Source organism: Mirounga leonina, unplaced genomic scaffold (genome assembly GCF_011800145.1).
Source record: "Mirounga leonina isolate KUSES-001 unplaced genomic scaffold, KU_Mleo_1.0 Mir_154, whole genome shotgun sequence".
Lineage (NCBI taxonomy): Eukaryota > Metazoa > Chordata > Mammalia > Carnivora > Phocidae > Mirounga > Mirounga leonina.
The window spans coordinates 5,770,350-5,788,457 of record NW_023270389.1 but is presented as its reverse complement, the minus strand read 5'-3'; the positions used below and the strand labels follow the sequence as shown (position 1 = coordinate 5,788,457).

General features: G+C 49.1%; 2 protein-coding genes across 3 annotated transcripts in view; both read right to left on the bottom strand.

Moving 5' to 3' along the window:
* Positions 1-207: 207 nt before the first annotated feature.
* On the bottom strand, positions 208-4,830 carry FCRLB (Fc receptor like B). The gene is made up of 6 exons (XM_035009504.1): positions 4,800-4,830; positions 4,481-4,501; positions 3,899-4,153; positions 2,030-2,296; positions 1,070-1,348; positions 208-623 (listed from the first exon to the last, which is right to left on the bottom strand). The coding sequence occupies exons 1-6, from the start codon at positions 4,828-4,830 to the stop codon at positions 208-210; spliced, it is 1,269 nt and encodes a 422-aa protein (XP_034865395.1).
* A 5,046-nt stretch (positions 4,831-9,876) lies between these two features.
* The window catches only part of FCRLA (Fc receptor like A), a 10,905-nt gene continuing 2,673 nt past the window's right edge, over positions 9,877-18,108 (bottom strand). The window contains exons 2-6 of one of the 2 annotated variants that reach the window (XM_035010022.1): positions 16,288-16,305; positions 15,800-15,943; positions 14,760-15,026; positions 14,005-14,289; positions 9,877-12,938 (exon numbers count right to left, since the gene is read on the bottom strand). In XM_035010022.1, coding sequence (XP_034865913.1) covers positions 12,640-12,938; positions 14,005-14,289; positions 14,760-15,026; positions 15,800-15,943; positions 16,288-16,305 — 1,013 coding nt within the window. In that variant the 3' untranslated portion in view covers positions 9,877-12,639. The remainder of the gene's footprint in view (positions 12,939-14,004; positions 14,290-14,759; positions 15,027-15,799; positions 15,944-16,287; positions 16,306-18,108) is intronic. The other variant, XM_035010023.1, reaches the window with a different exon arrangement.

Sequence of the window (18,108 nt, the reverse complement as noted above, 5' to 3'; positions counted from 1 at the left end):
TGTGAGGGCAGGAAGAGATCAGAGGAAGCGCCCCGTGCTTACAGACTGCTCAAGTACGCTGCGACACCGAGATCGTCAGCCACCACACTTTATGGTGCTTCTATAACACGACCGCCAACCCAGGGCACGCGAGCGAGATGGCTTCGCGAGGTCTCTGCCGGTGAAGAGGGAGGAGCCTGGAGAGGGGACAGTGGCGCCCCCGGCCCCTCAGCTCTCCACAATAGTGGTCTCTCGGGTTCCCGGGCTCACAGCAAAGTGGGAAGTGGGGGTCTCGAGCGGTTCCCTGTGCTCTGGGAAGGCCTGGGGCTCCTTTAACTCCAGGACCACCCGGCTCAGAAGGCCCTTGAGCAGCTGCATTTCTTGGAGCAGAAGGTCCACGTCGGGTTTCAGGTCTCCAGCGGATTGTTCCAAGGGCGTCGGCGGGGCGCAGGCCGGTGGCCCAGCAGTGGGGGCTCGGCCCGCGGGGAACTGCAGCCCCGATGAGGTGGTGTTGGGGACGGAGGTGACCGACAGGGCCGATCTGGACCCCGGGGGCTTTCTGAAGGAAAGCGGCTGGTTCCCCGGCGCCAACGCTGTGGCCTGTGGGACTGGGGCGGTGGTGGACGCCAAGTCCAGCGGAGAACCTGCGAACGCAGCACACGGCTCTCGCACGGCTTTCGCGGGAAGCGGGGCACACGGGCCAGAGGGGAGTAAGGAGGGCCGGGATGGAGTGAAGGGGTGAGGGAGGAGTGAAGAGGCAGGGATGGGGTGGAGAGGAGGGAGGAAGGGGGATAGGTGAGGAGGGCCGAGGGGATGGGGTGGAGAGGAGCGAGGCATGGGAGGGGTGAGGAGGAGGGAAGGGATGGAAAGGAGAGAGGGAGGGGAGGGGTGAGAAGTAGGAGGAGAGGAGGTGGGGAGGAGGGAACTCGGAGGCGAGGAGAGAGGAGGGCGGAGATGGTGAGCTGGGAGGGCCGGGTGGCGCGAGGGAGGCTCGGGGTGCGGAGGCGGAGGCGGGGCTGCCCGCCGGGGGTGGGGCGGGGGTGGTGGGATGGGGGGGGGGGGAACGTCCCGGGAGGGTGCGGTCACTCACCGCGCCCGGGGAGCTGCAACCAAGGGCTGCGTTTCCGGACGCTCCGCGTGGCGGTAGCGGCCTCGCACCAGAACGACTCGAGCTCCTCGACCTCGGGCTCGGGGACCGTGTACTCGGCGCGCCAGTCGAAGCGGCGCACCGGGCGACTGTACTTGTAGAAGGCGAACTGCAGCGGCGTGTCGCGCTTCTGCGGGTGCAGGCGGGTCTCGCAGCGCACGGCCACCCCGCCGCGGGCCTCCGCCCGGCCCGTCACCCTCAGCACCGGCGCCGGGAACAGCTCTGCGGAGAGGGGTTCCGGGGGCTGAGGGTGCACGGTGGGCCGGCGCAGGGGTCCCAGGGGACGAGGTCCCGCGTGTCCACGCCCCGCGACCCCTCTGCCCTTTGGGCTTCCCTCGAGGGCTCCTCGAGGACCAGGGAACCGAGACGGGGTGGGAGGAGGCTGTGTGTGCGCGCAGAGGAGGGAGGAAAGCCTTCTGAAGTGTGGGGCAGGGGCCAAGGCCTCGACGGACCGGGAGAGTTCGCAGAGATGTGGGGGGAGACGGGGCCAGACGCTGCCTGTCACATCCCGACTGACCCCCAGTTTGGATCCCCGGGCTAGAGGGGGTGGCCGCGTCCGCCTCGCGGGATGCTCGGAGCCGTTCCCTCGCCCCACTCGCACAGCGACCCCTACCACGGCCGCGCCTTCTGGCTGGGACTTGGATAGAGCTGCCCCCTATATGGAGTTACCACCCGGAGCAAGAAGCCGGAGGTGTGCGGGAGGGAAGGGACAGTCGTCCCCACGCAGGCTGAGCATCAGGGGCGCCCTCACTGCGGAGGAGAGGCGAAAGCTTGTGCGCACTAGGGGAGAGATCCGCGGCGCGGCCGCTGCTTGAACCTCTGCCCTCCCTGCCCGCCTTGGTTCCTGTCCCAGAACTTCCCCGCGCTCGTTGGCCTCCCTCCCGGGCCCCAGGTGTGCCCCACCTTGCACGGTCACGGCCACCTTAGCGGAGAACATGGGCGCGCCCTCCACCGGGATGCGCAGGGTGCCCGAGCACTGGTAGCGCCCGCTGTCGGCGGCGCGCGCCTGCGGCACGGTGTAGCCGGCGCCCGAGGGGAAGTAGCGCACCGCCTTGCCGTCGTGGTAGTAGTGAAGCTTGTAGACCACCTTGTCGTACCAGCCGCGGCAGCGCAGCACCAGCGGCTCGCCCTCGAACACCGCGGCGTAGGGCACTTGCAGGATCAGCCAGTCTACGACAGTCACCACCGACAGGCCTGACTCCAAGAGACGTCCAGCCCTGGGGTCTCCCCTTCCTCTCCCTGCTGCCCGACCCCGCGCAGCGGCTCGCCTCCTCCCCACTTAATACGCGGCAGGCAGGCGCCCCAGGGGCCTCAGAGCTGGATGCATCGGGAGGCGCCGAGGGGAGAGCAAAGCCAACGGGCCCGTCTTTCCTTAGGGATTAGGAAGGCAAAGATGGCCTGGTTCTAGGTTCCAGCCTCATCGAAAAGTAATGGCCCTCAGAATCAAGTTTCCACTTCCCAGGATGCCCTAGGGGCCTTCTTCACCTGGGCCCTGTTTACCCTTCCAGCACCATCTCAGTACTGTCGCCTGTCCAGTGTCTCCCTCACTGTCCCCACCTCCCACTCCTAATGCAGGCTAAGTCCAGCCACGCCCAGCATACATATTGGGAGCACTGGCCCTGCTCTGGGCCCAGGGCCTTTGTACCTGTCAAGAAGATCCCCCCCCACACACCTGTTTTAGGTAAGACCTACTTGTCCTGCAGGTCTAGCCTTAGATCTTTTCTCCTCCAGAAAACTTCCCCAACCCGGCTGGACAGCCTTAGGTACTGCCCACAGCACCCCAAATGTGCTGATCACCATCGTCATCATACCTGATGCTTACATAACCCTAATATGTTCCGGATGCCATTTGAGGAGTTTTACTTTGAGAAAGAATTCTGCAAGTAACAGCCACAATCCGTAGACCACTCTTCCACAATCAGTAACCACCTTCTCTCATGGCCAGTATCTTATCTGAACTATCAATTTCCAAACAACAAACCACAGAGTATAGACATGAAGTGTATGTAGATACTAATAGTGTGATGATCTTTGAATTCTGAATACAAATTGTGGCTTATCTGGCTAAGATGACATAATATTTCCTACAAAGTAGCCACTCCTGTACTCTAAAAAACAAATTATTGCTATTTTCTTATCCTGCTTTGAAACCCTTTAAGTAACCCCAAGAAGTCAGTTTCTGAATTGAGCCCTATGTACACATGTGTATGTCTGCAATGGATTTTTAAGCGCTTTGTTCCACTGCTGCTCTCTTTTTTCTTTAACAGTGTGTCATAATTCATTTTTCATCCTCACAACAACCAAAGAGACAGATACAACTATTGTCCCTCTTTTACTGCTGGGAAGCACAGAGAAGCATCGTGTTGTTCAATCAGGAGTAATTCTCCCAGCTGCATGCAGCCTGCCCAGGGACCCTCACTCCTCACCCCACCCCCACCTTGCTCTGCCCTTTTCTTCCCTGACCCCTCCCCCCGAAGTTCCCTGTCCAGTATCCCAGGTCTTCAGAGCCTCTGCCCTTCTGAGCTAGTCTCATAAATAAGCACAAGTGTTTATTGCCTCCCTCTTGGGCAGAGGGGTGAGGGGACCTTTGGGGTCAGACAAGCCTTACCGCATCTCTCACATAGTACCATGCAGGGCCCCGCCTGCTGCAGAGACCCAAGATAGTCCCCATTTCGTGCCCCAGTGGGAGTGGCCTGGTGTCCTCTCTCACTGGAGGGCCAGTATGGCCAGAGGAGATGTGTGGAACGCCTGCCCCCATACTCAAACACTCACCGTTGGAAACAGAGAGGTGGATGGGGTCACTGACAGGTGCTCCCCGTGTCTGGCATCGATACACCCCTGGTGTCTGCACCTCGATGCTCTTCTTGTGAGAGGGCAGAAGGAGGTGGCCCAGGTACCAGAGAGTGCTGATGGGCTGGAGATCCAGCAGCGGAGGGTGGTACCCATCACAGCGCAAGGTCACCCGCTCCCCCTTAAAGATTGTGGTCCAGGGCGGGTGTAGAGACAATATGGGCTTCTCCAGAGTAGCTGGGGGTATGTGTGAGAGGGGGCAATGTGGGAAAGAGAATCAAGGTGAGGTGCCCAGAATGTGGCCTGAGGTTGGCAAATCTGAGAAAATTCCAGCTTCCAGGACCCTGCCTACATGACTAAACCCATCCCCGTGGCGGGACACACCACACGGGACTACAAGCTACCAGTACCCATTTCGAAGTGCTTAGAGGCAAACTGAGTCACGGGGATTGGGGAGAAACGTGGGAAGAGACAGTGTCCCGCAACGGCCAGGAAGTGGGGAGCACTTAGGGGGGTTGGTGTGGAAGTTGTTGAAAATTGGGCTGGGGGATGTGGAAGACTCACCAGCCCGCCCGCCGCTTGGAACTGCAAAACGAGAATTGAAGAACAGTGTCATGTCAGGGATGAGAGGAAAATAAGGGCCCTCTTCACCATAGGAAAATCTCCAGGGGTCTCAAGACCTGTTTTCCTTCTGCTTTTAGTTTCCCTGGCTCTGAGAAAACCCCCTTCTCTTTATCCTTGAAAAATAGTGAACTGCTGTTTGGAATCCAGGAATATCCCCCCAACACACACACACACACACACACACACACCACACACACTCTGGCCCCCACTCTCTCCCACAGCCAGTCCTTAGGCCACTGTTGACGCACTGAGGACTCACCCAGGAGCAGAAGGGCTGTCAGCACCCACATGATGGACCCACCTGCGGCAGCAGCAGGATGATGTCTGCAATAAATTTTTTTTTAAAGATTTTATTTATTTGACAGAGAGAGGCACAGCGAGAGAGGGAACACAAGCAGGGGGAGTGGGAGAGGGAGAAGCAGCCTCTCCACCAAGCAGGGAGCCCGATGTGGGGCTCGATCCCAGGACCCCGGGATCATGACCTGAGCCGAAGGCAGACGCCCAACGACTGAGCCACCCAGGTGCCCCTATACTTTAATTTTTTTTTTAAGATTTTATTTATTTTTTTTTTTTTAAGATTTTATTTATTTATTTGAGAGAGAGTGAGAGAGCACAAGAGGGGGGAGTGGGAGAGGGAGAAGCAGACTCCCCGCTGAGCAGGGAGCCCGAAGTGGGGCTCGATCCCAGGACCCTGGGATCATGACCTGAGCCGAAGGCAGTAGCTTAACGACTGAGCCACCCAGGTGCCCCTATACTTCAATTTTTTTTTTTTAAGATTTTATTTATTTATTTGACAGAGAGAGACACAGTGAGAGAGGGAACACAAGCAGGGGGAGTGGGAGAGGGAGAAGCAGGCTTCCCGCCGAGCAGGGAGCCCGATGCGGGGCTCGATCCCAGGACCCTGGGATCATGACCCGAGCCGAAGGCAGACGCTTAATGACTGAGCCACCCAGGCGCCCCTGCAATAAATTTTTAAGCGCTTTGTTCAACTGCTGCTCTCTTTTTTCCTTAACAGCACGTCGTTATTCATTTTTCATCCTCACAGCAACCAAAGGGACAGATACAATTATTGTCTCTATTTTACTGCTGGAAAGGCTGACCGATGCTGACCACTGAGCCCTGGGGGACCGTGCTGCTCTCTGCCACCCATTCCTAATTCCTGAAGATGGTGACTGGAGACAGCAGGACACGGGCTGGATAAGTGTCCGCCCTCAGGTGTCCCCGGCACCAGGCACCATCCCACCTACCACCCCTGAAGCCACCTCACGTCTCAGGCCAGCCCCAACCCCTGTAGAGAAGGCGTGCAGAGCAGAGTCTATGCCTCTGCAGCCCAGGAAAGCCACATAGAACCCCAGATGGTGGCAGGTCCCCTTCAGGCTTCCATTGACATCCTCCTCCCATCCCACCTCCTCCTACCTTCCAGCTGGCCCTGTAAGCCTCAATTGAAGAAAATACCTCCCCATGTCCTCAAGGTCTACCTGCAGCCTTTGTGCTGCTCACTCCCTGATGGTGGGAGGCCTTGGGAGGTCGGCACTGGGCTCCCTGCGCCCAGAGTTTGCAGCCTCCCACAGATGAGCTGGACAGAAGGGTATGATTCGCCAACCAACTTGTGTGTCACTGTCTTCCAAAGTTCCAGTTAAGAAGGGAAATGCAATGTGTTACCCCTTTTTTCTCCCTTCCTTCCTGAAAACTTAAACCCTCAGAAATGAGAAAATTGCTTTCTACCCACCCCAGTGATCTCCTCCTACTGCATCTCCGCTCACTTGTGCCTTCCTTCCCTCTAACCATCCCTGCAAGCCTCCCCCAGCCATGTCCCATTGCCAGGACTCCTTACCTGGGGCAGAGAAGTCACTGCATCAGCCCCTCAGAAACTTCTCAGATCTGACCTCCCAGCTCTAATTTTCGTGCTTTTCGAGCCATGTGATCATACCCTAAGCAATGGGGAACCTGAATTCTCATGTAAATACTTAATGAATTTTCCAACCTGATTGTATGTCTCCTTGGACCGTCTCCTGTCCTCACCTGTGGTACAGTACTGGGCAGCTCCTTCCTCTGGAACTCTCTGGCAAGGAGGAAAAGGACTATCAGACGCTGTCAACTCTCTTAAACACAGTCTCCCCCCTCTTGCTTGCTCATGGCCAAAGCTCCACTCTGAGAATTCCCTCATAGTTTCCTTTAATATGCCAGTTTTTGTTAAAAATGCAAATGCCTCTTAGGGAAATGTGATTGGTCGTTTAAGGTATGCTGGCCATTTCAGATCCTGTTTGAGAGCAGGTTTTGATAAATGACAGATAGTCATATGGGTCTGAAAAGTAGGGAGGTACTTGATAAGGGGCTCAGGAGGGAGGGAGGGAGAGAGGAACTAGATAATAGGAACAGAGATTTATAAACTGCCTGCTTTAGGGGTGTCCGGGCTAGACAATGCTGCCAGGCTTCCCCACACCCCTCCAAGACCAGTGTGGGCCTCTCACATCATCCACAGCCTCCCCACATCATGCCCCAGGAGACTGACTCCTGCACCAGGTCACCACCTCTATGGTAAGGACGTGATGCACCTGTCATTGGTCCCTTGCTCTGCACAAGCAGTCTCTATTTTGGCTTCTTATCACTCAGAACACAGATCTCAGCCTCTTTCCCAGATTCCACAAGAAACCCTATTACACCAAATATTCATGAGGTGTATAGTCTTTCTGAAAATCTCTAGACTTATCGATAGGGTTCCTATCATACAGTGCTCAGAATCAGGCTTGAAGAATCTCCCACCCAACATATCTTTATTCTGGACTTCTGCATTTTCCCCGAGTTGGATCTTTTTCTCCATCCAGGACTTTGCCCCATCCAGGAAATGCTCCATCTGCATTTGCCCCGAGTTGGATCTTTTTCTCCACCCAGGACTTTTTCTCCATCCAGGACTTTAAACTTTTCAGGTTTAAGTTTTCAGGAAGGGAGAAAAAAGGGGTAACACATTGCATTTCCCTTCTTAACTGAAGGGAATTTCTAATTCTTCACCCCTTTGCTATGCAGAGAAATGTAGCCCACGGCAGACACCATCTTCCTGCGTTTCCTCCTGACAAGGGGCCGTTGAGGAACGATTATTAGTAACCAAGGTGATAGAGCTGGGATGTGAGTAGAAGTCCATCTCGCTCCCAAATGTGCTCTCTGTCTCCTGCTCACAGCAGTTTGTCATCCCAGACTCTTCAGGTGCCCTCTCTAGTTCTATTATTTCTTTTTTTACCTCTATCCACACTACCCTTCTCCTCTGCTCCACAAGAGCACGCATCGCACGGCACTTACCGGATGTGTCTGGACACACACATAGGTTTATCCCTGAGAAATGTCTCGTGTTATTGATTTACATAAATGGTATTGTGTTCTAGGTATTATTTTCTCTTTTAGAACAAAAGCCAGAGTTAAGAGGAATTTGCCCCCCCCCCTTTGTTCCCCTGCATCTATGATTGAGCTGGGATATCTCATCTCATCTTCTCCGGCCCTTGCACTGGGATTTACACCAACAGCTTTCCTGCTTCTCAGGCCTTTAGACTCGGACTGAATTATATTTTCCTGGGTCTCCAGCTTGCAGATGCCAGATCATGGGACTTCTCAGGTTCCATAATCTCATGAAGCAATTCCTCATTCTCTCTCTCTCTTTCTCTCTCTCTCTCATTCTCTCCCAGCCTCTGACAACCACCATTCTATTCTCTACTTCTGAGTCTGACTATTTTAGATTCCACACATAAATGAGATCATGCAATATTTGTCTTTCTGTATCTGGCTTATTTCACTTAGTGGAATGTCTTCCAAGTTCATCCATGTTGTTGTGAATGGCAGGATTTTTACATACATACATAAATCTCACATTTTTTTCATCCATTCATCTTTTGATAGACATTTAGCATTTAGGTTATTTCTATACTTTGGCTGTTGTGAATAGTGCTGCATCGAACATGGGAGTGCAGATATCTCTTTGAGATACTGACTTCATTTCCTTTGAATATATACCCAGAAGTGGGATTCCTGTTCATAAGATAGTTCTTTTTTTTTTTTTTTAAGATTTTATTTATTCATTTGAGAGAGAGAGCACGGGGTGGGGGGCAAGGAGGGGCAGAGAGGAAGGAAGAGGCAGACTCCTCACTGAGCAGGGAGCTGGACATGGGGCTCGATCCCAGGACCCGGAGATCATGACCTGAGCCCAAAGCAGACGCTTAACCATCTGCACTGCCCAGGTGCCCCAGTTCTTTTTTTTTTTTTTTTAGGTTTTATTTCTTTATTTGAAAGAGAGAGAGAGAGAGCGAGAGCGGGGGCAGTGGCAGAGGGAAAGGGAGAGAGAGAATCTCAAGCAGACTCTACACTGAGCGCAGAGCCCAACAAGGGGCTCGATCTCACGATCCTGAGATCATGACCTGAGCCAAAATCAAGAGTTGGCTGCTTAACCCATTGCGCCACCCAGGTGCCCCTCATAAGATAGTTCTATTTTTAATTTTTTGAGGAACCCCCATACTGTTTTGCACAGTGGCTGCAGGAGTTTGCATTCCCACCAGCAGTGCACAGGGCTCAACACTTGTTACTTCTTGTCTTTTTGATATTAACCATTCTCACAGGTGTGCGGTGATATCTCCTAGTGGTTTTGATTTGCATTTCCCTGATGACTGGTGATGTTGAGCACTTTTCACATACCTGATGCCCAGTTGTTGGTTTTATTTTGAGAAATGTCTATTCAGGTCCTTTGCCCATTTTTAAATCAAGTTATTTGGGTGGTTTTTTGTTGTTGTTGTTGTTTTTGCTACTTAATTGTAGGAGTCCCTTATATATTTTGGATGTTAATGCCTTATCAGATATATGGTTTGCAGGTATTTTCTCCCATATCATAGGTTCCCTTTTCACTCTGCTTACTGTTTCCTTCGTTGTGCGGTTGTTTTTTCTCCCCCAGACGTATAACAGAATAAAGGAACATGTAACACAATCCACTTAGACTTTATAAACTTCAGTTAAACTCTTCTTTGAGAGCAGAGATCATGTTAAATTTATATTCTTTTTTTCCTATACCACCTTCTTTTTTTCTAACAACACAATACTCTGTACATAAATGTCAAATTAAATGAAGCTTCTTCCGTATTGAAAAAAATTAGCTATTTTGTCTGACCTGATTAAGGCTGAGGAAAATGTGTGAAACACACACAGTCGTGACTTTCAGGTCAACGAACAAAAGTTCACCGAATCCAGCAATACTGAGGGTACGTTGGGGCAGTCTTTAACAGGTTGGAATGGTTACTTGAGGATCAATAAAGCAAAGAACTACTCCACATAGTAGGTAATAAACTTGGCTTTTATTACCTCTAAGAAAAGATGAAGGCAGAAAACACACAGGAATTTGAAGATTTAGAGAAATATGTATATTTAAAGGAGGCCTAAATTCCTACTCAGAGAAGATTTTAAAAATTACTAATAATTTATATCTACTTATGTGTTTCTCCCTCATGGTCTTCCCAATCAGCCCCTCAAAGGTAACTACCATCCTGACCTTGGTATTTCCATGTTCATGCTTTTTTAAAAGGTTTATCCTATGTATGTGTAAATGCCTAAACAATATATTGTTGTACTTGTTTTTAAACTTTGTGTAAAGGGCATCTTACTATGTGATATCTTCTGGGATTTGCTTTTTCCCCTCAATGTTATATTCCTGATATTTTTTATGTTGCTTCACTTTAGCTATGGTTTATTAATTTTTACTGTTGTATAGTATTCCGCTCTGTGAAAACAGCACAATTTATCCATTTTTCTGCTGGTGGACAACTGAATTTATTCCAAAATTTTGCTTTTATGGGTAGTGTTATTATGAACACTATTATACTTGTCTTCTGACACACACACACTAAAATTTATTTTGGGCATATACACCCAGGCATTGGCTTCAACTTTACAAGATAATGGATATGCTTGCTATCTAACATTGACTTCAGAAACAAAATCTAACATGGTGCACTGGGACCTCTGTGGATTACAGAATCCTAAACTGTACAGGCCATAAATGTGACGCAGTGTAACAATTCATCTTCCCCACCTCCTCTCAAACTCCTCAGGCTAGACGGGCAGATGGAGACAAGTAAAACTCCTCCCCCACATTCTTTCAGCTTTGTTTTTTGCCTTCCTCACCCCTGATGCTGAAAGATCCTCTCCTTGAGGCTTCCAAGTCCTTGACTAGGCTGGGTCCCCTGGGCAGAGTCTGGAGATTTTGGTGATGCCAGACATGCCACTCATCCTCTAAGGTCCAGCTTAATTTCCATCTTCTTCAAGATACTTTCCCTTATGCTGGTCCAACTCAATTCAACTAAACAGAATTTTAGAGCTTAACTATGCCTCATTAAACTACAAACCAAAGAATCAATGTGGCACAAAGAGCTCAAGGAGCTCTCAAAGGGCTCACTCTCCAATGAAGAGAAATAAGATAATAAAAAATTCAGATGCAGTGTGATGATAGAGGTGCACACAGACACATGGATGAGGAATGCAGAGCTGACACTTATCTCAGTTAGCTGCATCCATGACTTCCTTCCCGGATCTCTGATAGCTTTTATAATCTGTACATGAATTCCTTGTTCAGCATGAGAGCTTGCAGGATGCATTCATGACAATGGTACCACGAGCTGAAATCAACTCCATGTGGAATGGTTCTAACAGAGTATCTTTAGAAGTATACCCAGCATGGTCCTCTGGCAATTGAGCTTCCATGTTTTCAAATTCACCAAAGTCATGAGATACCTCTGGTCATCCTTTCTTACAACTCCCATTCACACAGCTGTGAGTTGATCCTCTCAGGCTACAAAGATGTTTATGGACTTTTACCAATTCCCAACTGCCTCCTGGTCCTTCCCCCTTGAAGATATTAGGAACCACCATAAAACTCAAATTTTAATATCCAGCATGATTCTATTCCTTTGTTTCTTTGTGGAATGTCATCACATGCACGTTTTTGTAAATCACTGTAGGTCAGTATTGCACAGAATAAATGGCACAAAGAAAGAATATGGTGGATAACATCATACCACATGATTTAGGATAACATGGTAGAATGCTCATTGGTTGAGGTCATTACAAAATGGTGTGCAAATTCATTGACCAAAGGTTACTGTAGAGTCTGTCAAGCTGTCTTTCATTGGCTGTGAACGTCCAATGGCAGTCCAAACGCAGAAAGAAGCATTATTATGGTACTGAAATAGACTATATATATGTCTTTAAAGAAAAATATTTCAGAGACAAGTATATTAAAACCAATAATTGCTGTTTTGGCAATGTTATGCTTGATCATATATATTTCTGAGTCTAGTAGGATCCTGTGGGAAATTTTTACATACCCCGCTTTTATTGCTTTATGGAAAAGGGTTATTACTGCTCCTCTATCCCAAAGTCTAAACCCTCAGAGACACTATCTTAGGAGTATCCTTAACACAGCACAAACTTTAATATGTAGTAGAGGCCAGCAAAATACCAATTTGTAATTAATATTTGCTGATGATGCTGGAGGGGGCAGCAAATAGAAGAGGCAAAGGTCCACCCCAGAGTCTAACACCTAGCTTCCACAAGGTTGAAGTTTCTTAATCTCAGCACTACTGACATTTTGGGCCAGATAATCCTTTGTTGTGGGGGCTGCCTAGTGTGTTACCTCATGTTTAGCAGCATCCTTGGCTTCTACTCACTAGATGCCAGCAGCACCGCCCCCACAATATGCAGACCAAAAATGTCGCTAGATGTTGCCAAATGTCCCCTTTGGTGGAGGTGGGGGATTGCCTCCAATTGAGACTGCTGCATTAAATCCATCTCATTGATTTTCTTTCAATCGCCAGATTCTGGTCGGGGCAAAAGAAGGCAACTCCTGGTCTAGAGAGATCAGGGTTGTTGTGTCATGTTATGAGAGAATATAAAATTATAGCTAAATTCTGAGGATCACTTTGTGCACATTTATTTACACTCATCTATCTCAGTTACTCTAACAAAATACTGGACAATTTGTAAGACTATTTATGGGTATCTATAGGACAGAAAGAGGAAAAGTAGAAAAAGTTGAATTTATTGGGAGTAGTTGAGCAATACTGCAAATGAATTATTTACTCATACTTGGCAGAACGCTTTGTGGTCTCAAGCTTCAGGAGGGCAGATAAGTCCCTCAGCTCCATGACTAGGTGACCAAGGAGAGCTCTTATATCCTGCATTTGTTTGAGAAGAATGCCCATCTGGTGATACAGATGGGGGTCTGGCACCTGCAGAGGAGAGGAGAAGCCTGGATCCTTAGAAGGGGTGGACAGTGGAGGCTGAAGTCCAGGAGAGGCTGTTGGAGTAGATTCTGGAACAGCTAATTTCTGAGGAGCTGGATTCAAGGTGGGGGATGCAGTAGAGCTGGAGGGACCTGTATTATGGGGTAAGAGGCACATGTAAGAGTGAAATCTGACTCTGGCCCTAACCTCATATTCGTGGTCAATCTTTCTTTGTTTTCTGAAAGTGGCTATGGGGTCCAATGGCAGCCAAGGTTTGAGGATTCCCTCATGGTTAAAATTTGAATCGGAGGCTTGGCTACCACAGTTTGAAAATCTTCAGTGATGAGGCTTCATCATTACAGGGCTATAGATATTAGCCAATTCTTACTCTCTCAAGGCAGAACCTAATTCCCTGTAGTGTGGATGTAGTAACTGGTCCTAGGTCAACATCTTCACTGTATATGACATTAGTGTAATTCCTCATCTTTGTGCCAGCCTTCAGTGTTTTTTTTTTTTTAAAGATTTTATTTATTTATTTGACAGAGACACAGCGAGAGAGGAAACACAAGCAGGGGGAGTGGGAGAGGGAGAAGCGGGCTCCCCGCAGAGCAGGGAGCCTGACACAGGGCTCGAACCCAGGACCCTGGGACCATGACCTGAGCCGAAGGCAGACGCTTAACAACTGAGCCACCCAGGCGCCCCATAGCCTTCAGTGTTTTGAGGACACCTCCATTGGCCCCTTGGGTCACCTCCTCTTCAAGATGAGTATCTTCCACTCCCCTCCCCCCATGATTTTTCTTATGACATGGTTTCAAGCCCCCTCATTACCCTGGATACCACCTCTTCTGGATAAATTATTTCAGGTCAAATGCATACTTTTTAATTGGGGGTCCCTGAACTGAACATAAACTCCAGACTACCTCATCTTCATTCTAGATACTATATTCCTGCAGATGCCCAGAGTTCATGTTGGGAGAATAAGGTCTATGGGGCAGCAGCTGTGGAGCTGGCTCAGGTCTTTCTTGGTTTGGTGAGGGTGTGCACTGTGGTCTGAGGGAGAAGTTCCCTATCTGTGCTCTCTTCCATCCCCAGGGACTCTGGCTTATTGTTCCTGCTTCCTCTGTGTCCTTTCTTAACCTGCTCATACCAAACGCCAGCTCATGGGTCCAATCTTTCCTTCACTTTTCATACACACCAGACAAATACACACTCACTTACCCTGCACCTGGATCTCCAGCTTGGAGCTCTGTTTCCAAACTTGGTTGTCCTCAGTGACTGCTTCACACCAGTAGGACCCAGAGTGTGCCTCTGAAGCTGTGGGGATCTGGAATTCTGGGGAGAGGCCCCTGCCACGCACTGTCCTGCTGTCCTTGTAGAAGGAGAAGAGGAGGCGGGCGGTTGACCTCTGCAGGGGCAGCTTTGTCTGACAGCTCAGGGTCACTGGGTCCCCCTCTTTGGGCTCAGCTGAGGGGGTGGCTCTGAGAAGTGGGGCTGGAAACAGTTCTGAGGGAGAGAGAGGTGAGAAAGAAGAGCTCAGCCATCCTACATTCAGGCGGACCCATGCCAGGTAAAGAACCCAGCCACACTTTCCTCCCCCTATTTCCATCAGGAATGAACACTCTTAGTAAAGCTGCATTTGAACTTTTCAAATCTTCTCTCTCTTCAACTAGAAAAGATTAGAAAAGACCCAGAGATGGGCAAATCTGACAATAGTCCAGACGCCCAATCAGTGAACACTGGGAAGCATGGCTCTGTAGGCTAGAGCTGTGGGAAGCATACTAAATGGGGAGAGGGCTGAATGACTTGAGAATGCAATGCTGAGATGCTGCCCCTCCTGAAGCCCAAATTGGGCATTTGCCAGCAACACGTTCCTTAGCCTTCGGTGATCTTGCCACCTCCAGTGAAAGACAGTCTTGGTCCCTCTGTGTCTCCCCACCTGCCTCTGCCCCAAAGACATTCCCTTCAGCTCTCACCTTGGACCTTGATAGCCACGGGAGATGCTGTTTCTGGGCTCCCGGGACCAGGGCTCCTGAAGATACCACTGCAGTGATAGTGCCCGCTGTCAGCCTGTCGCACCACAGCGATGGAGAATTCCCTATTAGGTCCAGGGGGACCCATTGCTGAGCCATCTCGGTAGAAGGTCACCTGGGTCAGTGGCCAGTCTTGCCAGGCCTGGCAGCGTAGAATCAGTGGGTCGCCTTCAAATATAGGGCTGACTGGACCTTGGAGGATCACCCAGTCTGTGGCCAAAGCAGAATTGAGTGTGACCCACTGCCTTCCTTGGGAGTTCCCTGTGCTACCCACATAGACTCCCCCTAAGCTTTCTCTGAGGGTCCAGGTAATTCTCACCCCTAGTTGGGAATGTAGAACAACTTCTCTAAGGCCTAAGACTGAGGGAACCTTGGCTTTTGGGCTGAATATGGGGAAGATGGCACAGTAATCCCCCGTTATCCACAGTTTTGCTTTCCATGGTCAACTGCAGTCCAGAAGCAAATGATTCTCCTTCTGACATATCATCACAAGATCAATAGTAGCCTAATACTACCTCACAATGCCTATGTCATTCCCCTCACTTATCAAGTAGGCATTTTATCATCTCACATTATCACAAGATAGGTAAGTATTAGTACAATAAGGTATTTTGGGAGAGGGAGAGACCATTCTCATAACTTTTACCATAGTACATTGTTATAACTATTCTATTTTATTATTAGGTATTGTTGGTAATCTCTCACTGATCTCTTACCGTGCCTAATTTATACTTTACTATAGGTATGTAGGTATAAAAAAAACTTAATATATTTAGACTTTCGTACTCCCTGCAGTTTCAGGTATCACTGGGTGTTCTGGAACATATCCTCCATGGATAAGGGGCAGGGGGAGCTACTGTATCTCATCCCATGGCCAGTTTCCTGGGGGCCCCTTCCTGAGTGGGCTGGCAGTCTAAACAGGCAGGTTTGGGAAATGGGAGAAAGAGAAGACCTATACAAGTCAGTCCTTCCCGAGACCTCACCGTAAGACACAATCAGATGGAAGGGTTTACTGAAAGTGTAGCCCTTGACCTGGAAGTCAACTTCCCTTGGGTCCTCCTGGGTATCGCAGCTGCTGTCCTGGGTCCTGACTGGTCCTTCACATTGCAGCATCTCAAAACCGGCAGCTGAGGAGGGCATGGTTTGAGAACCAGAAAACAATGCTGTGATTTGGAGGAAGAAGGCAGAAACTGCCCTCTACAAGGGAATCTCCAGGAGAATCATCCTTTTTAGAGTGAGAAGGAAGATGAAAACAATGCTGTGACTTGGAGGAAGGAGACAGAAACTGCCCTCTATAAGGGAATCTCCAGGCGAATCATCCTTTTTAGAGTGAGAAGGGAAGATGCCAAAACCCATGTGGGTCTCTTGACCCAATACTTTTGAGTTGATTCACTGGTTTTCAAGTGCTTTCAGTGAATGGACCATGGTATGGGGAAGAGGGCGGGGAGAGAATGGCAGAATGTGAACTCACCAGCATGATATCCAGCTGCTGGTGCAGGAAACCAGAGGCCAAAGGCAACAATGACCCCAGAGCAGGTAGACACAGGACACAAAGAAAAGGGAGATGATTAGATTTTAACACTCACCAGGGGGTGTTTATCGTAAGCCATACACCACTAGGCATTTTTACACATGATTTTACTTAATCTTGACGAGATTTCTAGGTATGTGATTTCACTCCCAATTTTATAAATCTAAGAGAAACAGGCTCAGGATAGTTTGACAATTTACCCAAAATTTCAAAAGGGAGTAGGGAATGGAGCAAGAAAGGAAGGTATGTCTGAGTCCAAAATCAGTGTTCACTGTTTAGATTTGATCAACAGTAGGTCTCTGACCTTCCTTGGGGGTTTCCTTCCAAATTTTCATTTTCTCAAAATTCCCTTGGCTGTTCATCCATGAATACATTATCTACCAATTAACTTCCAGTACCTAGCAGTGTCTCCTCCTTCCTTGCTACCTCCTTTCGGGTCTTCATTTTTCAGCCATTTCTACCTTGATGTCCTCTGTCCCTTAAACTTTCCATGGCAACTGTAGAGCCCTTCCTATGTCCTTCTCTCCACTCCAAACCTCTGCTCCCAGTCTGTCCTGGTAACTATGGAACAATTCTTTCTCTGCTTCCAGGTGAAAACTTAGAGTTAAGGATTTCTCATTGTATCTCCTCAATCTATCTCTTAGCTCCATGATTGACTCAGGCAAGGTTAATTTCCATTCTTCTCATTTTCATGACTGCTTCTTGTCCCTTAATCCCTCTCCTCTTCTTCTGGTCCCATGGCCATTCACATATACTCAATTCTTCTCTCCATTCTTTCCTGGTTTACTTGCCTCTGTTTCATTCCACTCCCTAAGACCCAAAACTCTTCTTTGACCCTGTAACTTCCCCTAGCAACGCCCCTTTCCACTTCGTAATTCTCATTACATCAGTACCAGGTGTTTTCTTTAGATCCTCCTTCAGCTCCCTTCACCACCCTGCTGCTACCTTTTTCAGTTCCTCCGCTGTCATTCAACTAGACTCAGCCTCCACTCCTTTTTGAACATGAACTTGTGGGTTGCTAGGCACTTTCACTCACTAAATTATGAGGTAGGTATTAGTCTCATTTTATGAATAAGAAAATGGAATTAGAGGGGTGCCTGGGTGACTCAGCTGGTGAAGCGTCTGCCTTCGGCTCAGGTCATGATCCCAGGGTCCTGGGATCTCTGCTCAGCAGAAAGTCGGCTTCTCTCTCTCCCTCTGCCCCTCCCCCCAACTTGTGTTCATGCGCACGTGCACTCTCTCTTTCTCTCTCTCTCCCAAATAAATAAAATCTTAAAAAAAAAAAGAAAATGGAATTAGAGATATCAAAAGTGAATTTTCCAAGGTGACAGAGAGCTAGTTAATAGAAGAAGAATGGCTTAAAACCAGTGTCTGGAGTTCTTGCCACAATACCAGTGTTGTATCTTCGTAGTCACCCAGTCCTGTTTCTACGAGTTCAATAAAATGATTCAACAAAATTTTTGTGCAGGGAACAAGGCAGATGCTAAAAATTCAAACAAATTCGACAAGGTTAAAAAACAAAAACAAGGGCGCCTGGGTGGCTCAGTTGGTTAAGCGACTGCCTTCGGCTCAGGTCATGATCCTGGAGTCCCGGGATCGAGTCCCGCATCGGGCTCCCTGCTCAGCGGGAAGTCTGCTTCTCCCTCTCCCGCTCCCCGCTCTTGTGCTCTCTCTCTCTCTCTTTCTCTCTCAAATAAATAAATAAAATCTTATAAATAAATAAATAAATAAATAAATAAATAAATAAATAAATAAATAAAT